This window comes from Pagrus major, chromosome 6 (assembly GCF_040436345.1).
Source record: "Pagrus major chromosome 6, Pma_NU_1.0".
Classification (NCBI taxonomy): Eukaryota; Metazoa; Chordata; class Actinopteri; order Spariformes; family Sparidae; genus Pagrus; species Pagrus major.
Window position 1 is genome coordinate 2,617,828 of NC_133220.1, and position 24,681 is coordinate 2,642,508.

The 24,681-nt window shown below is 40.4% G+C and overlaps 2 protein-coding genes across 2 annotated transcripts in view; one reads left to right on the forward strand and one right to left on the reverse strand.

Annotated features, from left to right (window-relative positions):
- Window positions 1-24,681, reverse strand: part of LOC140997856 (CD276 antigen homolog) — a 45,791-nt gene that overhangs the window by 6,399 nt on the left and 14,711 nt on the right. The window lies entirely within an intron of this gene.
- On the forward strand, window positions 11,152-16,815 carry LOC140997559 (butyrophilin subfamily 1 member A1-like). The gene is made up of 5 exons (XM_073467507.1): window positions 11,152-11,289; window positions 12,201-12,524; window positions 13,126-13,161; window positions 16,431-16,709; window positions 16,811-16,815. The coding sequence occupies exons 1-5, from the start codon at window positions 11,223-11,225 to the stop codon at window positions 16,813-16,815; spliced, it is 711 nt and encodes a 236-aa protein (XP_073323608.1). The 5' UTR covers window positions 11,152-11,222.

Genomic DNA, 24,681 nt, shown 5'->3' on the forward strand with positions numbered 1-24,681 from the left:
ACGAGTGATCCCAGTCAGTTCAACACAGAGAGGTTCAGGCCCACAGATGTTAGTGTTTAGACTGACAGGCCTGAGAAGACATTTACAGAAACACCTGCAGAGGTGGAGAGTGACGTCATCAGAATCAGGACTCACCTGGGATGTTTTCACCTGTTCTGTCTCTTAATGTTATAAGGTGCGGAGGATGCACGCGACCCGATATTTACGTGTAAAATTAATAAACAAACATAAAACATATTTTCATGTTGACGACAGAAGTCAACACACACATATTACACCTCATCTGAAAGCTGACATGTTCGTTTTTATCAACACATTTAGGAACCTAAAATAAAGATTTACGACATCACAACAGCAGCGTCTCACTTTACGGCAGTAAACAGTTAGCTGCTTACTAGCTAGCCTGTGTAGCCGCAGTTAAAATGTGTTTATAGGTGTAAAAACAGACATTTATAGACGAACAGCGGCTCGTTTTAAAGACAAAAGTCCACCCGTTAAATCCAGCGCGTTTAAACGGAAGCGGAAGTTAAAACCACCACAATAAAAGTCGATTGCGTCCCTCGTTTATTTTTAGCGGCGCTCGTCAAACTTTCCAAACAACTTCATTTTAATCAATTTAAAGTATCGACAAAAGATTTGACCAATGATGTTCAGTATCTCTGAAATCAGTAAACGCCCCGGAACAAAACCAACCAATCAGCATCTTTCTACGACCTAAAGGGACGAACCTAACGGGCTTTTAACTGCATCAGCCAATCACAGGACAGCATCTTTACCTCAGCGCCACATGTGTGTTATTGACAGCTGCTCTCATCCAATGGTAAGTCAGCACCGTGAAAACACTCTGAGTCAGCAGCCAATTAAATTACCTGTGTCACCATATATGGAAGTGACTGTTGTCGGACTTCCTGTGGTCGCGGGACACCCACATAACAGAGAAACTTTATTGATCTGTTTAAGGAGACATGATTCAATGATAATAAATATGTAAATCTTTATTTAAACACTCACAACATCTTTTTATCGTCAACTTTAACACTGAGGGACATTTTCCAGCATCTTAAAGGGATTTATTATCATCATTTGGTAACTTTGGAGAAGTTTTAGAGAGCTCTGTGGACATCTGCTGGAGATAATCTGTACTGCACTTTCTAAAATATCTCAGAGCCTCTTCTGTCTGTCAGCCTAAAATTTGGTTCAGACATTTTAGACAAGTTGAGGGAGAGATCCTATGAATTTCAGCCTGATGGCCCAGATTATAGCTTATTCATTTAATTTTAAAAATCAAATGAAACAAACAAAAACAAGAAAACTTTAACTTTTTCTCTGTTTAATCATTTACCAGTTCAACTCTCTCTGAGCTTTAAATAAGATCAACACAGCTGATAAACCTCAGAGTGTTTGCTTTACAGTGATGTAGTGGACATGTATCAGCTCCTCATGGTCTTTGTATTATACTGTTTAAAATGAGTAAATATTAAGAGGCAGAGACGCACAAAATCAAAATGAAACCCCAAGAGGTTAAGACTTGATCTGAAAGGAAAAACAAACACATGTTAGATTGTTTTGAAACAGACAGGTAATACTGTGTAAAAGTCATATTTCATCTACTATAGACGGCTGAAATTTCATTGCACAGAGACATAATCTGCAGCGTGTCTCTGATATCAGGCATGTTTGATACAGAGGTCATCTCTCCAGATGTGGCTGCAGCTCTGTGGGCTCGAGGCCCTGCCAGATGTGTATTCTGACCACAACAAAAGTCCATCTGGGACTCTTGAACCAGTCGCAGCAGTAAATGAGCGGACATCTTTAACTGTTTAATGAAAGCACTCACCAACAACAAGCTCAATGTAGAATGTTTGTCTCGGCTGAAGACGTGGAAAATCGCAGCTGTAGGTCCCGCTGTCGGCCATCTTTGTTTTTATTATCTTTATGGAGGCGTCGCCGTTCTTCAGTTGATCTTGAAAATGTGAGACTCGACCTGTGAACTGCTCATCTTGACCTGGACGGCCGTTATTGTAATGAATGCCTGAATCATAGAAGAACACCTCCTTCTGACCATCTTTCTTCCAGTCAAACAGCTTTCTTGTGATGTCCTCCTTGGTGCTGAGCGAACAGGGTAAAACAGCATCATCATCTTCTTTCACGACCACTTTGACACCTGGAAGATAAAAACATGTGTTACTCAGTATGTTAACATGCAGAGTCATCAGGAAACAAAGTCAGATAACAACTTTACAAACCACAACAATAACTCAACACCTGTTTCCTCTAACATAATAGTTTTGGTTGTGTCGTGCTTGTACTGACATATTTTAAGTATATTTAAGCTGTACAGTATAGTTTATTAGGTTTTTGTTATTCAGCCTTGTGTTTGAATTTTACAAAATGTATTCAGCTGGAAACTCTTCAGCTTTATAACACCAGGAGAAGTTGTAGTTTTATTCATTCATCTTGATTTATTGGACTGGATTCAAAGACACAACTAACCACCAAACTATCCTGTTCCTCAGCTGCAACACACAGACACACACACACACACACACACACACACACACACACACACACACACACACACACACATTAGTGATGACGCAACATCACATCAACAGAAACCTGTGAGTGTCTGAAGCAGGAAGGAGACGACACACACGCACCAATAGTGAAGACGCCACATCATTATAGAGCATCAATCCAATCAATACTATTAATAATCAATGAGTCCACCTGGTAACTACTTGGTATTATATTTCACTAAAGAGTAAACAAAGATAAAAATAAAGGACAGCACTCAGATTAAACTGCTTATTCTCTCCTCTCTCACTAAAGAGTAACTAATGATTAACTAATGATTAACTAATGATTAACTAATGAGCTGACTTGGTAACTATTCAGTCTCATGTTTCACACTGATTCATATATAACTCATGAATAAAGTGACTCTAACCCACAGATATTTATTTATGTATTAATGTATTTAATGTTTAATTGTTGAGGGACCAGTTTGTGTTAAACCTGCTGCACACTACAGCTTTTATAGCCGAAGCTAATCAGTAATGAACGTCACCATGAACTCATCATCAGCTGATGATTGATCGATAACGTGTCTCCCAGTCTGTCCTGTGGTGACTCATTATCTACTATATAGTTTATATGTAACTCATTAACGATCCAATAACTATCAAGTCCTTCCTGATGAAGATCTGCGCCACGTCTCTGTTTTATTGAGGGAACTACTTTAGTTCAAAGTGAACTGAACTTTAAGAGTCAAAGTCCAACAATCACAACATCCTGAAGGTTTCATGTCTGCACGAGCGTTTCTGTGAAACCTGCGAGTGTCTGCAGCAGGATGGAGACGACGCACACGCACACGCACGCACTGACGCACGCACGCACACACACAGCAGTGATGACGACATCATTACAGAGCATTTCGAGATTAAAACTCAGCATCATCCAGCTGTAATTCTTCTGTAATCGATCCAATCAATACTATCGATGTGTGCTGATGATCAGGGTGCGTGTGTGACGTCACAGCGCTGAGCAGGTGTCTTGTACGCACTAAAGCAGGAAGCAGCTGATGAACATCCCGCATGTTTCCGCATTGTTCCGCTGCTCAGATGAAACAAAGTGAGAATTAAAAACTGTCAGTGAGTGATGATCAGTTTTCTTACCGTCTCCAGCAGCAGACGTTTCTCCAGAGCAGCTCAGCAGACAGAGACACACGAGAGGAAGAAGCTCCATAGTTGTGATGTCCTCTGAGGACTTCACCACACTGATGGTGTCTCTATATGACGGAGCTTCACACACTCCTCAACACCCTGACTGGTTCATCACAACCTGTTTCTGCTCCTCAGCCCGAAGCTAAGGCACTTCCGGTACTAATGTTTCAGAATAAAAGCGCCATCACCAGGCCTGCAGCTGCCATCGCATTTTGTCTGGGTGTTGGCCACTGAGAGGAGGGAAGTAACGAAGTACAAATACTTTGTTACTGTGCTTCAGTAGATTTTCAGGTGTCTGTACTTCACTGAGGTATTTATTTTTCTGACAACTTTTGACTTTGACTCCATTAATAACAAATATCTGCAGGTGAATTTTGATCATCTGGGACATTATTTGAACTTTTGACTCTGGAGACATTTGTACGGTGGCCGGGAGGTGCAAACCAAGATTACAAAATGTGAAACACTTTTACAAAGCTTGAGACAAATTTACATTTTAGAAAACATTTTTACTTATCATTTACAAAATTACATTACCATAACACATTTACAACTCCCGAAACAAATTTACATTTCAGAAAACAAATTAACAAGACAGGAAACACTTTTACAAACGGCAAAACAAATTTACAAATATCAACCATCAACCGGAAAGGGAATGTGCCAACTCCGGGGTTGAACCGGAAGTGATCACGGGGAACAGCCAATACGAGTTTTCGTTGATAGAGTTTATGGACAGCTAAGATGGACAGTGATCCATGACAGCGACAGAGCCAGTCCACGACCACGACAATATTAGAAATTCTCTGACAGCGATCAAGTGATGTTTTGCCCGTTTTGTGGCAAACACATGAGCCGCTTAACGCGGTTTTGTTTTTCGTGTGGTTGGTCTCTCGAGTTTTTAAATGACATGGACCAGACGGACGGACCAGACTCAGGTCCACGAAGTTCCAGTCGGATGGCCCTGGTTATGGCGTTTGTAGAGGAGTAATCCTTTCTGCGATATAACTCGGCTTCATTCAGTTTGGTTTTCAGAGACCTCAAGCTGATGTGAACGCCGTGTAAACTGGACATCATATCCACCATGACAGCGTACGAGTGTCCCTCATTAAAATACTGTATGCACTGCTGCAGCATATCTGGTCCGTCAGTCTGTTCTATGCCCCATAAAAACTCTAAAGACCAACCACACGAAAAACAAAACCGCGTATAACGGCTCAAACGTTGTCCACAAAACGGGCAAAACATCACTGGATCGCTGTCCATCTTGGCTGTCCATGAACTCTATCGGAAAACTCGTATTGGCTGTTCCCCGTGATCACTTCCGGTTCAACCCCGGAGTTGGCACATTCCCTTTCCGGTTGATGGTTGATATTTGTAAATTTGTTTTGCCGTTTGTAAAAGTGTTTCGTGTCTTGTTAATTTGTTTTCTGAAATGTAAATCTGTTTCGGGACTTGTAAATGTGTTATGGTAATGTAATTTTGTTTTATGATATGTAAAAATGTTTTCTAAAATGTAAATCTGTCTCAAGCTTTGTAAAAGTGTTTCACATTTTGTAATCTTGGTTTGCACCTCCCGGCCACCGTACATTTGTGACATCAATCTAACGCACTAAACACACGATACCTTTCTGCAACCCTGAAGATGTTTTAAGATCACACCAGAAGAAAACATGTAGATATCAAACCCAGAGGAGATCTGCCTCATCTATCAGTGAGCATTGTGCAAAATAAAAAAATAAAAAATAAAATGTGCCTGAATTTGATTTGATAATCTGGGACACTTAAAATTTAGGTTTGCTAAACTCAATATCTCAATTTTTAAAGCATTATAAAAAATGACATGGACTGAAAGCTAAATAAGAAAATGTATCATTTATAGACATGTCATGAATTCACAAACATTCAGGAAAGAAAGGGCATAAATGTTTGTGAATGAATAAGTTCCATATTGGAATAAGTCAAACTGAGCAGATTTACTGTGATTTTCATCTTTCTCACGACCTTTTCTGAGCCCAGTTGGCTCCATGTTGGTGTTGGTGACGTGTGTTGGATGTAGTTCACTGACTCTGCAGTCAGCTGAGGACAGGAACAATCCCTGTGTCAGTAGTTTTCACACTGTGACACACACACAGCTGTCTCTCTGTAATAATCTACTAAAGGTCCTTTGAGATGAGCAGTGAAACTTCGATCTGTTGAAGTCTTCTGAAAGCAGCCTTTGTTTGTCAGAGTATTTCATCAGCCAGAGTTGTTCAGTCAGTTCTGTGTTTCAGCTAACATCACCCTTCTTCTCCAGAAGAGAGCTGTGTGAGGCACAAACACCAAACACACACTCAGACACACACATCTGCAGCAGCAATGATGCCACAACAACACACATCACAATCAGTTCTCCATAAAAGTGTAAAACAGCCTCACTGAGTGTGTTTGTCCTCCTGAGATTCATGTCATCATTCAACCTGACACACAAACAGAAGGAGCTCAAAACACTTCAGTCAAACAGCAGCAGGTGGCGCTAACGTCTCTGGCAGATTTCACTTCCTGTGGCTGCTCGATGAAACAACACACCTGGTGCAGGTGCATGAACAGTTAACCCTCCAGCTGTGAGAATAAATAAATGATAGTAAATAAAACATGGAGCTGTTTCTCTCTCAGATGCTTTGACCTCATCAGCAGCTGTTTCCTCCGGCAGCAGAAGATCAAGTCCCTGTTCTCAATCCTGCTGACAAAGTCCTGAGAAGAAACAGCCGTCAGCAGGTCTGGATCATGTTGTCTCCTCACAGACTCAGGCCTCGTTACACAGACATGAGGATTTCTTTACATTCAGCTGTAATCTCCATTCATGAAGCTGTCAGTGAGGTAAACTGTCTCTAGAAACCTTGTTTTAAAGAGGATTTATCTGCTCTGTTGTCTCTTTGGTGTCCTGACAGCTGCTGTAAAACACAGATCATCTCAGAATCACACCCATAAATTAAAATCACTTTTATTTCTTCGATCACAGTTTGAACACAGAAACATCAGAAACAGTCACAACACACAGTTTTGACATTTTTCATGTTTTATTCAAACGTTTGTATAGAAATGATGAAGCGCTGCCTGAAGTGACATGAAACACTACAAGTGCATCATCAGTGAACAACAGAAACATCAGTGTGTAACTGGACCTGACAGACTGCCTGAGCACCTGGAAACATAATAAAGAACCAACACAGGCTCGTCCCAAATAATGGCAACAAATATAAAAGTCACATTATATTTACTTGCAGCTACAAAGTGTTCACACTGACTGACAGTGTTAACAGCAGCTTTAGTTCAGTGAAGTCTGATGGTTTTAAAGCACATGTGGAGCTCAGTCAGGAGCTTTAAGCGCTACAAGCAGTCTGATAATATTTGGTCAATAGACGGCATTTATACAGCACTGCTGCCCTCATTCATCCATTCACTCACTCACTCACTCACTCACTCACTCACTCACTCACTCACTCACTCACTCACCGATGGCAGTGAGCTACCATACAAGGTGCTGGTCTGACCATCGGGAGCAGTTTGGGCTTCAGCCTGTTGCTCGAGGACACTTGGACATGTGGACGGGAGGAGCCGGGGATCGAACCGCCGACGTGTGACGGCACTTTTTTGCTCCGAGCCCCTCGGCTCTGAACACGTATATAAAACTTGGACGGTATTGTTCTGGTTTCATTAAGTCCCTAATGACAGGATTCTGGGTCCTATACTTGACTTGGACACTTTTTGTGACTGAGTGCTGTGAGATAAAGTCGAGGACTGTATATGTGTATATTTTGTATATTAACTGTGAGTCAGCTCTGCAGATCATCGAGCAGACATGCTGTGATCTTACTGTCTATGATCTGGATGAGGTTCAGGACATGAGGACGGTTCAGGGAGAGATTGTTGCCGTGGTAATGGGACATAGTGATGAAAGCAGAACGAGCTACATGCACATCGTCACCCAAACAACCTTCCTTGCTGCCATCACAACTATCTGCTTTAACACAACCCCGATCCTAACCTGAACCTCAGATTCATTTAAATGTTAAAACCAGGTTTTACTTCTCCAACTGAAATAAGTGACCAGACAAAATGTCCTCGCCATCATCCAGCATGGTCTCAGACTCCAAGTGGTCCTAAACCTGGATCAGAAGGAAACAAAACAAAGTTATACTCAAGAAAATCCCAAATGTCTTGATCCTACTCTGAGTGTTAATACACACAGAATGATTAATGTCAGAGAGGATAAAACAACTGTCAAGACTCTGAACGTGAGATACATATAAAGAATGAGTTGTATCTGTTCATCATTAATATGTTGATACAATATTTAATCTTACCTTTCTTACAATTTAGTTTGATGCGACCCTTGACATGAAGCACAAATAGAAGAGTTACAACAGATCATTGATCATTGATCATTTTCAACTCTAGCATTTTTTCCTAATTGTCCTTGCTCATAGTGAACTGATTTTCAGTCTTATTTCTATTCCTACCTATTTGCTGTGGTTCGACCTGCTCAGTATTAAAAAGCAAAAAAAACCCAAAACAATACTCCAATATGACAGGGGACATCACAGGGTTTGATTATCCTGACTTTTATTTATTTATACAGTGGCATTTATCTCCTGTTCACCTAAAACCTCTATTCTATTTGTGAAAATGAAAAAAAGGGCATTTTCACTGCTTTTTACACATCCAGACCACATTAGACCAGGTCCAGATCAAAAACCACTCTAGTTGAACTGGACTACAGTTTAATCCTGCAGCATCGTCTCTTTTTTCCATCTCTATTTTACACGTTCATAAAGTAAAGTACATTTCCTTCATTCAGCAGTCAAAGTTTGACTTTTAGTTTAGTCTACTAATTCTATCTTACTTGTCTTTTGTCAGAGTATTTAACCTGTTGTGTATTTAACCCGCTGAGTATTTAACCCGCTGAGTATTTAACTGGTTTGTATCTGTGTACAACTGCTCCACGCGCCTCAAACGTCAGTTAACGGCTGGTCGCGTGAAGTTCGCCGCTAACCGCCGCTAACCGCCACTAACCGCCGCTAGCCGCCGCTAACCGCCGCTAGCCGCCGCTAGCTGCCGCTAACCGCCGCTAGCCGCCGCTAGCTGCCGCTAACCGCCGCTAGCCGCCGCTAGCTGCCGCTAACCGCCGCTAGCCGCCGCTAACCGCCGCTAGCTGCCGCTAACCGCCGCTAGCCGCCACTAGCCGCCGCTAACCGCCGCTAGCCGCCGCTAGCTAGCACCGCCTGCTCTGAGCGGCCGCACCGGGACAACACGCCGGGATTCAAAGCTCTGCCGGCGGCTCTGCAGAGCTGCTGGTCGGTGTCTGGCTGCTGACGTCGACTGGGGAAATACTCGGACAGCAACACGGTGAGAAACAGGGAACATGCGGCAGCTGACAGCTCAGTTTCACTGCTCATCCAGGAGCCGAGGAGGCGCATCACTCGGTGTCTGCTCACTCCGTCACCTCTGGTCGTTATTTCACATCTTAACTCTTCATCATCCTCCAGTTTATTTCTAATGTGAGGTCCTGACTGACAACTGTGTGTGTTTGATCCTCACTGTGCTGTTAAAGGAGGTCAGTGTGTCTTCAGTCGTCGTGTCATTCATCATGAACTGTGTGTGTGTTGAGAGGACGTCTTGTTTTCATACAGCGCCACCTGCTGCACTGCTGTGGTTAACTACATGTATAATAATTAACTAGATATATAATAATGATTATTAGACATGTTATTGGCTTCAAACTGACTTTTCAAAAAGCTGCTAACAGTCGTGATGAGTTCATGAAGGTTTTCTCCATCTGTGGTTAAACGTTGTTAGTTGTTCTGCTTTGTTTTAACTGTGTTACACTGCAAACTCAGCTTCAAATGCTTTAAAGGGACACGATGTTTGGAGAAGACATTCACACTCAGTATTTTAATATTTACAGCATTAATGAGGTAATAATACAAACTCAGATGTATTTATTTTCTCCATCAGTGAATAAACAAGCTGTTATCAGAGGAGAATAAGGTCCCAAAACAGTGTTTGAAGCTACAAAGGTGGCAGGGTCCGCCACGTATAAACAATTCAAGTATCAAGGTCTTTTTCACACTTTTGCTGGACTGTGTTACATCTAAACAGTCACTACAATATGTTTCTGAAAGCATTTTAGGCAGCAATGGGCAGAGTAGTGACAGACTCTTGGTTCATAGTTGCACCATCGGGTTCAGACAGTTTGATCAGAGTTTGGTGAGATGATCCTCACACGATACAAGAGAGACGGGCAGCTTTGTCTCCTTCTCAACATCTGACTGTATCTTTGTGTCCGTGCATCAACAGTCTGTAGTTGATATGACAGCCCTGAAATCTGAAGGGTGACGTGTTTTGGCAGAGTTTTGCAGGTAAAAAGGTGAGGGGGCTCTGGGTGCAGGCAAAATAGAGAGAAGTTTAACATTGTTCATTTGTGTTTAGCACCAACATTGTAGTGACACAACGCTGGTTGTAAATCTGGTGTGAGCCTCACATTGTGCTTTTCTGCTTCTCTCCTGTCTTCTCTCTTAAACACAGTGTTTCAGTCAGTGACGGGATAAAAACAACATGATTACATCACTAGAGCCTTAGTTATACTTGATATCTCACAGTCCAGTAGTAAATGCTGTGCTGCCCTTAATAAGCTGCTGTTTATATTGTGTTCACAGGTGCATCTCCAGAGCCGGCGCTGGAAACATCCTTCCTGCTGAGGAGCCTCAGGTCTCAGAGAGCGGAGGCAGCTACTACGTTACCCTCAACACCACTGTGACCAAGACAGGACGCTGCCGCTGTGTAGCCACACAGGAGGACATTAGCCATCAGACTAGTGCTGAAACCTTCCTGATTATCAGTGGTGAGTTTTCTGTCTCAATGTTTTACTCACAAACTGATTTTAATTGTTCATGTGTCATTAGTTTAAAGTATTTTAGACACCCTGAGACACACTAAGTTTTGTACTCTCTGGTGGGGCAACTTTTAATCATGATGTTACGATGGTAAACAGCTCAGTAGTCGATGACTGTCAGCCAGCGATGGATGATGGCCCATTCTTTGTCTACGTGTGTAGATGTAGTAATAATAACTACAGAGCTCACTGCACAGACAGTTTCTATAAGGAAACATCAGCTCGGCCGCAATGTGACATCATGCAGCAGTTAGTCTGTTTCCTGCACAGCACTGAACCACAGAGAGGAAGAAAAAAACAGGAAGTTATCGGCAGGTAAACTTGTCAGCGTGCCGAGGCCTTCTCGCGTATATTTACTGAATATTAACGTATTTACGGATGGATTAATGTTATACTGGACTGTGCGGTGTTCAGCTGCTGCCACTGAGACTTTATTTGGGACATTTCTACTATAAATATCTCTTTAACGACAGTTAGCGGCAGGTTGGCTTCTCACCGTCGTCAGTTAAAACATTGAGGAAGTGGTTCTGTTGTGAAGTTCGTCCTCTGCCTTCAGCTTCAACATGAGGACATCTCTGGATCTTTGTGTTTGTCTGCTGACTCTGTGTGTAACAACACTTGGACGAACCGGTAAGAAAGTTGATATTTACTAGTACGTCACGACCTGTAACTTCCACTGTAGCATTAGCATAACAGCTACATGTGTTATAGGAGGCACCACCGTGTGTCTGGTCGCTACGTTATTCATTATTTTAATTCTACTTAATTCTCCACCGTGTTTTCTGTGTCGACTCATGAACTAATTTAATCACATTTTGTTCTTTTCAACTTTAATCTTCCTTCGACCTAGTTTCACTTTCGTCTGACTGCGCTCCAGCCAGCACCCATGTTTATTTGCCAAACACACTTATTCAGTGATCACAACTTCAAATGCCTTCACTTAATTCTTGGTGATTTCTGTTTATACAACTAAACAAGCAAAACTTGATCACCAACATTTAACAGAATCACAGACACTGAGCTCAGATTTCAGCCGAGAGTCTCATGTTTACAATATTCTTAATCTTGTTAATGAAGAGAAATATGTTTGTGTTGTGTTGTGTTGTCTCATCCGCTGTGATAATATGCACATGTTTCAAACTGTAAACTCTCTGAGTAAGAAGTCAGAGTGTAAAGAAAGGCTCCAGGTTGTCCAGCGCTGTGAATATCTCTCTGGACAGTGTGAGGGTCTGTCAGCTGCAGTGCAGCAGGTCAGAAGCAGCTCCAAACACATCAGAAAATATCTCTCTTCAAAGGTTCAAAACACAGTTTTCATATCCAGGTCATCCAGGTTTGATGATGTCATCACTGAAATAACACAGACTGATTTATCAAAGCTGTCTCCTGAGGGAGAATATTTCAGGAGGTGTGATGTGGAGGAAAACTTAAAGCCATAAATCATTTGGTTACTAACTACCATGATGTAAACTGGTGTTTCAGAGCAAATGTTTTCACCTGACGGCTCCGTTGAACATAATGATTACATTTACTTTATTTTTCAGGTCCAGGTGTCAAAGTGGTCGTGGAAGAAGACAGTGATGCTGTTTTACCCTGTTCCCTCAGCACCAAGGAGGACATCACAGGACAGGCCTTTGACTGGAGGAAAGATTTTCAGAAGAAGGTGTTCGTGTATGATTCAGGCCTTCATTCCAATAACGGCTTCATAGGTCAAGATGAGCAATTCAAAGGTCGAGTCTCACATTTTCAAGATAAACTGATGAACGGCAACGCCTCCATAAAGATCCAGAATACGAAGATGGCCGACAGCGGGATCTACAGCTGCTTTTTTCCAAATCTTCAAACATTCATCATTCACCTTCTTGTTGGTGAGTGCTTTCATTAAACAGTTAATGTGCTGTATGACAGGCAGTCATAGTCACATGTTATTAGGATACAATAAAGGTAACTGTATTCTGTTAGTTACAGAAAAAGAAGTAATCAGATTACTGATACATTTTGTAAAAAAATAGGGATTATTGTCAGGATTACCATTTTAAACAGTAACAGTAATCAGTAACACCCCCAGGACGCGGGTGTAAATGCAGAGTTCACTCATTCCCATTGCAAACAAAAGCCTGATCTTAGTGGGTTTAAGTTGGATATTTGACCAGTGGGAACGGGGTGAGCAGATTCCTGAGACAGATCCTGGTCAACTTTTCCAGAGGAGCAATAGAAATCATCCTGACTGGAAACATCCCACACTGGCTGGTTGGATCACGGCCCTGGACAGGAAGGCTCTACAGCGGTTTTCTTGTCTGATGCATCTTCTCACCCACTCAGTTATCAGATGATAGTTTAAACATGCAGCTCCCTCATTGAATATGTGGCCTTTGATGCACTGAAAAATGAATCCATTAATAACATGTAACAAGTTCATAATCTCACCCATTCACTGTGCAAAAAATAATGTTCTCATTTATCTTTCAGAACGGCTCTTGAAAGACCGATCAGGAGAAACCACAGGTGAGTGATGGTGTCACTGATCTCTGTACCTGTCAGGTGTGCTACAACTCTCTGTGCCTCAGTATCACTCAAAGGTTTTGATACAGTGACTCCATGTAGACGTGTTGTTCTCACAGTGCAGCAGGTTGACATGAGCAGAGGGACAACCAGCAGCTGCAGGTTAACAGACATCATGTCAGCTGATCGCTTCAGTGAATCAGCTTTGATTTGGTTCTTTAGTCATAAAAGTCTCCACAATTATTTTATTTGATGTAACATCAGAAGCATTTTAACCTTCTGCTAAAAATGTGTCAGATTAATAACTGAGAACTTTCTGAATCATCACTACAGACACACATGCATGATTATAATGTTACTGATCTCTACATCTGCAGTGTTTATCAGCTGTTGAGACACAAACACAAAGTTCAGTCTGATCTACTTGATGTTGTTCAGTCCAGCTTCTGTTGTGACTGTTAACAGACTGTAAATACACCATGATCCACTGTTTCTATAGAGGCAGTTGCATTCAAACTGTCTTCAGCAACATTTTGACTGATCGCTTGAAGCTGATGTTGCATCTGAGCTTCAGATACTTTTTATTCAGACTGGTACAGAACAGTGAGTGTCAAGTTACAAGAAAACTGAAAGATGTTTTTCTAATAATTATAAAAAACTTCTTGTGATTTCATAAGTTAACTTCAGTGTGGGGCTGCAGCTAATAATTCCATTATTAATTAATCTCTTATTATTTTATTTGCATTAATCCATTAATGGTCTATAAATCAAATCATTACATTAAAGGTCTCAGGGTCCAATGTGCCTTTTTCTCCAAACCCAAAGATTTTCAGTTTACAGTGACATAAAGTAGAAAGTAGTCATGTTTGGTCAGTGATGATCAGCCTTTTCTGACAAAAAGTCATTTTCATTATGGAAAATAAACTTTTCTCTGATTAGATGAAACTATGGTCAAAAGAAAGCTGATTTTCTGGTTACGTTCCTTGTAAAGAAGCAGAATGAGGTAGTCGCTGTCTTTCACATCTTATTACATGCAGACCTGCAGACTGTGCAGTCAGGGCAGGATTAGGTGAAGACATCAGCACTAATAACAATCACCAGGCAGAAATGTTGGACTGCTTTCCTGATGTACTGCTGTTTCCTATTCCCCTGAGAGGAAGAGACGATCTCTTTGGCTAAGAAACGAGTTTGGTTTCGATGTTACTGTGTAACACACCAAAAGTTTGGAATTGGTCCTGTAGATGGCCTCAGCAGGCAGCTGCACCTCTACTGCAGCGTCAGGCTTTTGGGGCAACTCCGACTGTGAAAGTTGAGTGAAGGCTACGGTTACTTTTCCCATTGGAGGAATTGAGTTGCTGCTTTTTTTCTTAAAAAAATTAGATCTGTTTTGTTTCTAGAAACTCACAGGAAAAGTCTCCTCTGAAATCTCACGAGGTGATCACCTCAAAAGAGGCTAAAAATGCTGGTATGTAGTTAAAGAAGTACTTCACTGCTTGAAAGATGGCCCTTGTGTAAAACTGGGCTGTCTCTGCTGCAGAAAGATGGAAATAGTTTTTAAATTGTTGCTACATGACCAGAGAAAACAGACAGAGGGCACAAACACTCCCACTGATGGGTGAAGTACTGCAAGTTCTAGTTCGGAGTCCATTTTGAAACAGGAAACAGTATGATGGCCGGCTGGTTACAAACAATATATACAGTCATGGTCAGCAGTTTACATCCACTTGTAAAGAACATGTTCATCATGGCAGCCTTCAGCTCCAATGATTTCTACAGCTCTCATGTTTCTGTGATGAATAAGTGGAACACAAACTACTTTGTCACTAAAAACATTCATGAAGTTTGATTCAGATCTGAATTTATTATCGGTCTTCTGAAAATGTGACCAAATCTGCTGGATCATAAATATACATACAGTAATTCTAATATTTGTTTAAATCTTTCTCAGCCATTTTCACCTCAGTCACATTCTGTTGATAACCATCCACAAGCTTCTGGTCGTCCTCTGGCTGAATTTTAACCACTCCTCTTGACAGAATCAGTGAAGTTCAACTAAATGTGTTGGCTTCCTGGCTCTGACTTGTTTCTTCAGTACAGTCCACATGTTCCTGAGTTATCCAGTCCTTTACCACTTGTGATGTGTGTTTGGGATCATTGTCCTGTTGGATCACCCAACTGCCCCCAGGACCCAATCTTCTGGCTGATGATTTTAGGTTTTACTAAATTTGGAGATGATCCTTCTTCATTATTCCATTTACTTTCTTTAGAGCAGCAGATCCACTGACAGCAGAACAGCTCTTTAGACTTTCCCTTTGTAGTGTTTGAGTCTAATGGCTGCATCAAAAAAGTCCTATTAAAATGGGCCCAGAAAAGTCAGCAGCTGTTGTCAATCAGAATCACTCAGAAGAAGTTAAGATGCTACAAAGAACATTTGATTCAAACAACTTTCTATAATCATCTAAAATGATTGTTCAAGTTACTGTATGTATATTTATGATCCAGCAGATTTGGTCACATTTTCAGAAGACCGATAATAAAGTCAGATCTGAACCAAACTTCATGAATGTTTTTAGTGACAAAGTAGTTTGTGTTCCACTTATTCATCACAGAAACATGAGAGCTGTAGAAATCATTGGAGCTGAAGGCTGCCATGATGAACATGTTCTTTACAAGTGGACGTAAAGTGTTGACCATGACTGTGTTACATCTAAACAGTCACTACAATATGTTTCTGAAAGCATTTTAGGCAGCAATGGGCAGAGTAGTGACAGACTCTTGGTTCATAGTTGCACCATCGGGTTCAGACAGTTTGATCAGAGTTTGGTGAGATGATCCTCACACGATACAAGAGAGACGGGCAGCTTTGTCTCCTTCTCAACATCTGACTGTATCTTTGTGTCCGTGCATCAACAGTCTGTAGTTGATATGACAGCCCTGAAATCTGAAGGGTGACGTGTTTTGGCAGAGTTTTGCAGGTAAAAAGGTGAGGGGGCTCTGGGTGCAGGCAAAATAGAGAGAAGTTTAACATTGTTCATTTGTGTTTAGCACCAACATTGTAGTGACACAACGCTGGTTGTAAATCTAGTGTGAGCCTCACATTGTGCTTTTCTGCTTCTCTCCTGTCTTCTCTCTTAAACACAGTGTTTCAGTCAGTGACGGGATAAAAGCAACATGATTACATCACTAGAGCCTTAGTTATACTTGATATCTCACAGTCCAGTAGTAAATGCTGTGCTGCCCTTAATAAGCTGCTGTTTATATTGTGTTCACAGGTGCATCTCCAAAGCCACGCATCACCGTACTTGATGAAACAAAGGACTGGTCGCTGCTGCAGTGTGAAGTTCGAGGAGCTTTTCCAAAACCTAAAGTCGAGTGGCAGGACAACGCTGGAAACATCCTTCCTGCTGAGGAGCCTCCGGTCTTAGAGAGAGGAGGCCGTTACTACGTTACTCTCATCTACACTGTGACCAGGACAGGATGCTACCGCTGTGTAGCCACACAGGAGGAGATTAGCCATCAGATTTATTCTGAGATGTGTGTGCAGTTAAATGGTGAGATTTCTTTCCTGATGGTTTCGTCATCAAAGAATTTTCATTGTTCACGTGTTATTAAATTTACATTTAATTGTTGTGTCTGTGGAGTCTGTGTTCAGGTTAATGTACATGATATGCAGCAACATTCTGAGTTTTACATTAACTTTTTGTGATGTGTTTCAGAGGACTTATCCAGAGAAGTGGAGCGGTGGAGGTTGGCAACTATAGTCCTTGCTGTGGCTGTTGCAGTTTTACTTCTGGTTGTTGCTGTAGTGGGCCGTAGATGTAAGTTTATATCATGTATTACACCAACATATCCATCATGTGCAGACATCAACATTACAGATACATTGTGTGATACTTTCACGTCCAGACAGTTTGTTTCTGTCTCCTCAGATTTGAACCCTTCTGTTTATTTACATGAGGCCTCTGGTTCTAATACTGACTGATTAAATTAAAGTTAATCACTTAATTCACTTAACTTCCATCAGACAGACCTCTGAACATCACTCACTCATGTTCTTCGTATAGTTCACAAGTGAACATTTGAAAGTGGAGGCTCTACATCCTGAAGCTTTCTGCTGATAAACACAATTGAGACAAACAAAAAGGCTCATCTAGATACAAGTTAATACCTTTTAAAGAGGCGATATGTTGTTTTGAAGAAGTTCAATCTCATAATTTTAATATTAAAATATTAATGAGTAATAATTAATACAAACTGAGAAATATGTATTTTTTCCAAAGCTGAATAAAGAAGCTGTTCTCAGAGGAAAATAAGGTCCCAGAACACTGTTGGAAGGTAGAAAGGTGGCAGGGTCCGCCACATATTAACAAAGTAAAACAGTATGAAATTGTTTATTCAGTCATGAAAACAAATCAGTCAATGAAGATCTTTCTCTTCTGATTAAAAGTCTTTCACAAAACTACAGAATGCTCCTTTAATCCAGTTTATCATTTAATGAATGATGCTTTGGATTAACTCTCAAAATGGTTTGGTAAAAGACATCTGACTGCAGAAACGGACTTAAAACAGACGCACTGGACTCGTTTTCCAGATCTGAAGCTTTAACACTTCTGGTTTGAATGTTGTAGGTCTGAATATGTCAGGCTGTAGCCTTTAAAGGGACAGTTCAACACTTTAAGTAAAACCCTTACCAGTGTTAGCTTCTTTCACAGAGACTGATGGCTGATTGATTCCACTGTTACATGTCTGTCTGTTAATGTGGAGTTAAACTCAGGAGGTGGTTAGCTTAGCTTAGCATAAAGACTGGAAGCAGAAGGAAACAGACTAAAGTTAGAAATACACCTTCAGCACCAGGCTAACTGTTTCACCCTGTTTATGGGTTTGATGCTAAAGCTAAGCTAATGGCTTCCTGATCCCATCAGACTCCATATTGATAATGAATGAATTGATTAAGTTATGAAGCCAAAGAGCTGAACATGTTCTGGTATCAGCTCTGTGACTCACAGCTGTTGGTGCTCATTATTAACACTCAGGTGTCAAAGTGCTTCATTTGGCAGCAGAGTGAGTTTGAATTGGATGTTTATAATAATCCTAATATGTAGTGATGAAGCTGAAATCATGACGTGTCATTAAATGTGAGACGGTGATCTAATGTTATGTTTGGTGGTCGACCTCAGTGTAACATTGAACATTGAGATTCTTCTGTAAAACAATGAAAGTAAAACTGAAACCGTTCAGAGCAACTTTTCACTCTCCATTCTTGACTGTTTGAAAACAGACTTTTAAAAGATGATACAAACATTAAAATCTGCACCAAAATCATTTCTGTGTGATGTAAAAGTCGACTTTATGTAATGTCAACTTTTGTTTTGTTTTCTGCAGATTCTCTGGTGCAAAAGCATCGTCCAGGTGATACAGAGAGTGCCTCAACAGGTAAGTCTCCTCTCAGCAATGTTGGTTCGTAACAAATTACATTTACTCAACTTTCAACAAATCCCTCAAAACTTCTTACAATCACCAGAGAAGTTTGTTCTCCTCCTCCACTTTCTGATATGTTCCCTTTACTCACAGATTCATTTTCTTTTTTGTTGTTTCCTTTGTTAAGTGACTTTAGTATCTAGAAAAGCACTATACAGTCCTGCTCACCATTATTGGCACCCATGAAGTTTAAGTACATAATGTGGAATATTTTCTGAAGTGAAACATTTTTTTTCTATAGAGAACTCGTGTTTGATACAAAAGAGCAAATGATAAACAACAATATAAAACAATTAACAATGGGAGGAAAAAATAGAAAAACTTCAAGCTTGCTGTGTCACTGGTATTGGCACCTTTTGCTGTAAATCAGTATGGAAACACATTGTGACTCACCTGTGGTAAATCACAAATGAGAATCATCTGTGATAAATTGTCTGTGCCCATGTGACATGAATTAGCCAATGAATGATGACTTCCCTGTTTTAAAAAGCCATCTGTTATCCCCTGTTCCTTTGTCACAATGGTGAAGACAAAGGAGCTGTCTGAGGACATCAGAAGTGCGATAATTGGCAAACACAAGACCTCCAAAGGGTATAAGGCCATCTCCAAAGACCTTGGTGTCCCTGTTTCAACAGTGCGTAATGTTATTAAGAAGTTTGCCAAGCATGGAACTGTCAAGAACCTCCCTGGGCGTGGGGGGAAGAGAAAAATTGATGAGAGAAGTCTTCGAAAGTTGGTGCGAATGGTGGAAAAAACACCACGTCAAACATCCAAAGACCTGAAGGCCAACCTGGAACAGTCTGGAGTCATGGTTTCAACAAGTACCATACGCCGCACACTAAACCAAACAGGGCTTCATGGGCGGAGGCCAAGGAAGACATCACTGCTGAGGAAAAGACATAAAAAGGAACAACTAATCTTTGCCAAAGAATACCTGGACAAACCACAATCCTTCTGGGAAAATGTTCTGTGGACAGATGAAACAAAAATAGAGCTTTTTGGCAATGCACACCAACAGTTTTTTTATAGACGACGCAATGAAGCCTACAAGGAAAAGAACACCCTACCAACAGTTAAGCATGGTGGAGGATCCATAATGCTGTGGGGCTGCTTTGCTGCATCTGGTACTGGAGGCCTTGACCGTATCACAGGAATCATGAAATCAGAGAATTATCAAGAGATTTTAGAGCGAAATGTCCTACCCAGTGTAAGAAAACTTGGTTTGAGTCGAAGATCATGGGTCCTCCAGCAAGACAAAGACCCAAAGCACACATCCAAAAGCACGCAGGAATGGTTGAAAAGGAAAAAATGGACTGTTTTAAAATGGCCAGCCATGAGTCCTGATCTCAATCCGATTGAAAATCTTTGGTATGAGCTGAAATCTGCCATTGGGGAAAAGAAACCTGCAAACGTTCAAGAGCTTGAACAATTTGCAAAGACAGAGTGGGAGAAAATACCAGCTGAGAAGTGCAAGAAGCTTATAGAAGCGTATAAGAAACATTTGGAGGCTGTCATCACTGCCAAAGGGTGTGCAACCAGATATTAAAGAGGGGTGCCATTATTGCTGCACATGCTGTTTTTTCTGTTTCTTCTTTGAAATTACAATATGTAAGTTGAAAAAACAATTTTCTTTGTTAAATTACTTTGGACCTCCAATTAAAAGATCCTGATGATATAAATTTGGTACATTTCCATTTATTTCTGACGATACTGTAGAGGTTATGCAAAAAATGAAGGGGTGCCAATAATGGTGAGCAGGACTGTACGTTTAATGTATCAATATTATTATTTACATTACATATACCTGAATAAATTGTACTTTTCTTAGTAGTTTATTACAGAATACTTTTACTTGAGTAGATTATCAGCTGGCAATCAAAATCAATGGAACAAAATGAAACTGTGTCTTGTGCACAAAGAATAAAGAACTTCTTCTATAACCTGCTGAATTAACGAGAAGACCCAAATAATTAAGAATTCATCATAGTGAGCGTCTCACAAAGTTGATAAAGTTTGTCCAAACTCAACAACTTACAAAACTGAGTGATTTTATAAAGGAGTCTGGTGAGTTTCTCTCCCTTTTCATCCTCTTCTCTCTCTCTTCATCTCCTTGCTGTAGTATGTTGGTGTTGTAGTTTGCCGTCTGTTGTAGTGCAGGACGTCCTCAAATTGTTGTTAATAACTATTTAATATAAGTTTTACTTCTACTTGAGGACTTATTTTTGGCTACTCTACCCACTGAATATGTATTTCTGATTCTGCAGTGAACTGTCCCTTTGAGCCAGTTAATCATCTGACATGAGATACTTCACATTAACTCTCAAACTGATTCCTAAAAGCCAGCTGGCTGCAGGAACAGACAAAAAAATAGGATGTTGACTAGTTTTCCAGATCTGAAGCTTTAACACTTCTGGTTTGAATGTTGTAGGTCTGAATATGTCAGGCTGTAGCCTTTAAAGGGACAGTTCAACACTTTAAGTAATAACATCACCAGTATTAGACTCAGGAGGTGGTTAGCTTAGCTTAGCATAAAGACTGGAAGCAGAAGGAAACAGACTAAAGTTAGAAATACACCTTCAGCACCAGGCTAACTGTTTCACCCTGTTTATGGGTTTGATGCTAAAGCTAAGCTAATGGCTTCCTGATCCCATCAGACTCCATATTGATAATGAATGAATTGATTAAGTTATGAAGCCAAAGAGCTGAACATGTTCTGGTATCAGCTCTGTGACTCACAGCTGTTGGTGCTCATTATTAACACTCAGGTGTCAAAGTGCTTCATTTGGCAGCAGAGTGAGTTTGAATTGGATGTTTATAATAATCCTAATATGTAGTGATGAAGCTGAAATCATGACGTGTCATTAAATGTGAGTCAGTGATTTAACAGGTTGAGGATTTATGTTTGATGGTCGAGTTCAGAGTCGTCTTTAAAACACACTGACTGAAACCATTCAGATAAATCTTTCACTCTCCATTACTGACTGTTTGAAACAGACTTCAGAAAGATGAAACAAACATTAAAATCTTTGTTGTTCTGTTTAATATAAAGGTTGATTCTGCTTAATGCATACTTTTGTTTTCTGCAGGTGCCCAGTGACCCAGGAGCTGAAAGAGAGCTTCAAGCAGAGCCACTGAAGTCTCTTTGATACCTTTACCTGTTGTAAAGGTGTGTGTGTGTGTGTGTGTGTGTGTGTGTGTGTGTGTGTGTGTGTGTGTGCGTGTGCGTGCGTGCGTGTGTGTGTGTGTGTGTGTGTGAGTGTGATCTACAGCCTCATGAGAGACGTTGTGATCACTTGTTGGTCAGACTGAGTTGTTGTGATAAATCTACAGCCTCGTAAAACTCGACAACTCTGATATCAACAAAGATTTAACACGTTTCACACAGATCGTTTTTATTACAGCGGTTTTGTGTTGATTTATTGAAACATGTACAGTCGCTGTGACTCAACATGATTGTTTCTGAACTCTGTATTTTTTGCTTTTAATGTTTTATTTTTTGTATTTTAGTTACTTGATATAATATCTTGTTTCTTCATCCCACTGTCTTCCTCATTGTATTTACAGGTCACAGGTTTTATGAATGATCGTAATGATTGTTTCCAACATAAATATTTAATTATCTCCAAGAGGTCAAAGAGTGGAACCAAACCCTGAATCAGGTGACCAGGTGGCTTTAAAAGGACAAAACTACAGCTGGATCAATTAAAAATAACAGGACAAAGAATTCTGGAAGAAAGAAATTGGGTCTGAAGGAGTTAAAGAGTGTTTACAGGAAGCTTCATCAGAAAACACGGATATCCTGAGTGGTGATATTATTATAGAAGAAGTTAAAAAGACTGTAGGAAAAGCTTAAAGAGGAGACCTGGAACAGAAGATATTAACATCTCAGTGCCTGGCAAATACACATTCATCATCAACCATCATCAGAACCAGATGTTTTGCATGTTTTGTAGGCTTTCAAAAGGCTTTTGATGAGCAGCTGGATTGTAGAAATCCAGACCTTGTATAGTTTCCTCCACCAAGGACGTTATGATGTCACCTGTGTCTGTTTGTGTGTCTGTTTGTGTGTCGGCTGGTTTGTCAGCAGACTTGCACAAAAACACATCTCCATGAAACTCAGATGGAGGATGTGTCTCGGCCCAGAATAGACCCCATTAACAGTGAGGACAGTTTGATGCAGATAAAGGGACTGTTGAGCCTTGGAGGAGGAACACACTCACACATAGCATCACTTTTGCCTGTTTTCTTGACTGCAAAGGATTTTGAATGGATTTATATAGATTAACTTGCCTCTAAATGTTTGGACGTGTGGGTGGATTGTAGAAATCCAGACCTTGTTTCGTCGCCCAGTTGATTTTATTCGGATCAATAATTGATTTTCTGACTTGTTCGATGCACCTTTTGGACATAAACAAGGTGAAAACCTTTCTCCAGCTCGTTTTGTATTATTAGTATCTGTCTACCCGAGTTGTTACAGTCAAACACAAATGATTGCTGTTTGTAGATTTGTGTATATATTTGTGTATTCATACAGGAATAATGTGATGCTGCAGTTGAGACTCGGCCTTATTGTTACGTTATGTTCATTTATTCAGAAGCCAAAGATCTTCAGTTGCACACAGAGCTGGTATTTGTGCTGTGACCATCGACGTCGGTGAGGTCAGAAATATTCAGGAGGACAAACGTTTGTGTGAGGATGTGATTTGGGGGAAGTGAGTCTGATTCAAACGTTGGTCCTCGCCCCCCCTCTGTTGGGTTTATGGCAGTTATCCAGATGTGCTGCCATACGCTCACCTGTCTCTATTCCTGCACTGAGGTGCAACGTGAAGATGTTCCTGAATGTAGCTGCATGTGTGTGAACAGTGAAAATCACTGGTGGTGCCTTAAAAGTCATTCAGTCTTTACTGTCTGTACAGGAGGCTTCTGGATTATTTAATACAGAAGGTTTTTTTATTATTTGTGTTGGTTTTGTCGTCATTGATGGTCTGAAGGTTTGATTGTTAGCGGTTCTTCAGTTGCTTCACTGTTTCTTTATTAAATGTAAATGCTGCACTTTGTTCCTGCCTTGTATGAATTTACGGTGTCTGGATGTTATTACTGTTTTTGAAATGCTGAAGTTTTACGAAAGAGTCTTTGAAGACAAACTTGCATCTTTTCAGTTCAGCTGGTTTAAACTAAATACATAAAACAAGTTTTAAAATGTAATTTTGTTTTTTTAATTTTTATGACTGAAAGTTAAAACAATCAACAATCATGTTGTTTTTAGTTTAATTAAACAGTCTGTGTTTGGGGACAAACACATTTTTGTTGACATTTGTTTAATGATTCACTCATTGATCTTCAAACTTGAATTGAAACCCATGAAAAATGTTGGTTTTCCTTCAGTCACCTGATGCAAAATAATAGTTGTTGAACTGTGTATAACTCTGAATATGAAGCTGTGTCAGCGCTCGTCACTCGCTTTAATAAACTGAATTAAGCCAAAAGGTTGAGACTTTGGTTGATAATCATTTCCTGTTCATTCTCATTGAAACTGCATCAGTTACTTTACACTGGACTCTTTGGTCAGTGGTGCAGGAAATACTCAGATCTTACAACACAACACAAAGAAACTCCTTCATGATTAAAGTCCTGCATTCAGAGTAACTAAAGGAAAAGTACAGAAGTAGTAGTTTAGCTTCAAAAGTAAAATGTCCCTTAGGACCAGTAGATGTTATGTTATGTACACGCACGTTCACACCCACACCCACATGTACGCACACACGCACTGACAGACACATATATGCAATGTATAATACAGTCCGAGAGCATAGTTCCTAATAAGCAATCACATAATATTGACTAATATTTTATATAGGCTGTAATTATCATACGGGGGAATACTAATGAACCCCAACCTGAACCTAAGGTTGGACTACACAGCTTTCATGTTTGTGCTGAGACACAACAGCAAGTCAGCAACAGACAGCAACATTCAACAACACTAGATCTTAATAGAATAATGCTGCAGGGCCAAGACAGCTGTTATTACAAATGAGAGCCATT

Excerpts from the sequence above, each read along its gene's own strand:
- LOC140997559 (XM_073467507.1), top strand. The coding sequence starts at position 11,223 with ATGAGGACATCTCTGGATCTTTGTGTTTGTCTGCTGACTCTGTGTGTA. Across the intron at positions 11,290-12,200 it reads AACAACACTTGGACGAACCG|GTCCAGGTGTCAAAGTGGTC; the intron begins GTAAGAAAGTTG and ends TTTATTTTTCAG. Across the intron at positions 12,525-13,125 it reads CATCATTCACCTTCTTGTTG|AACGGCTCTTGAAAGACCGA; the intron begins GTGAGTGCTTTC and ends TTTATCTTTCAG.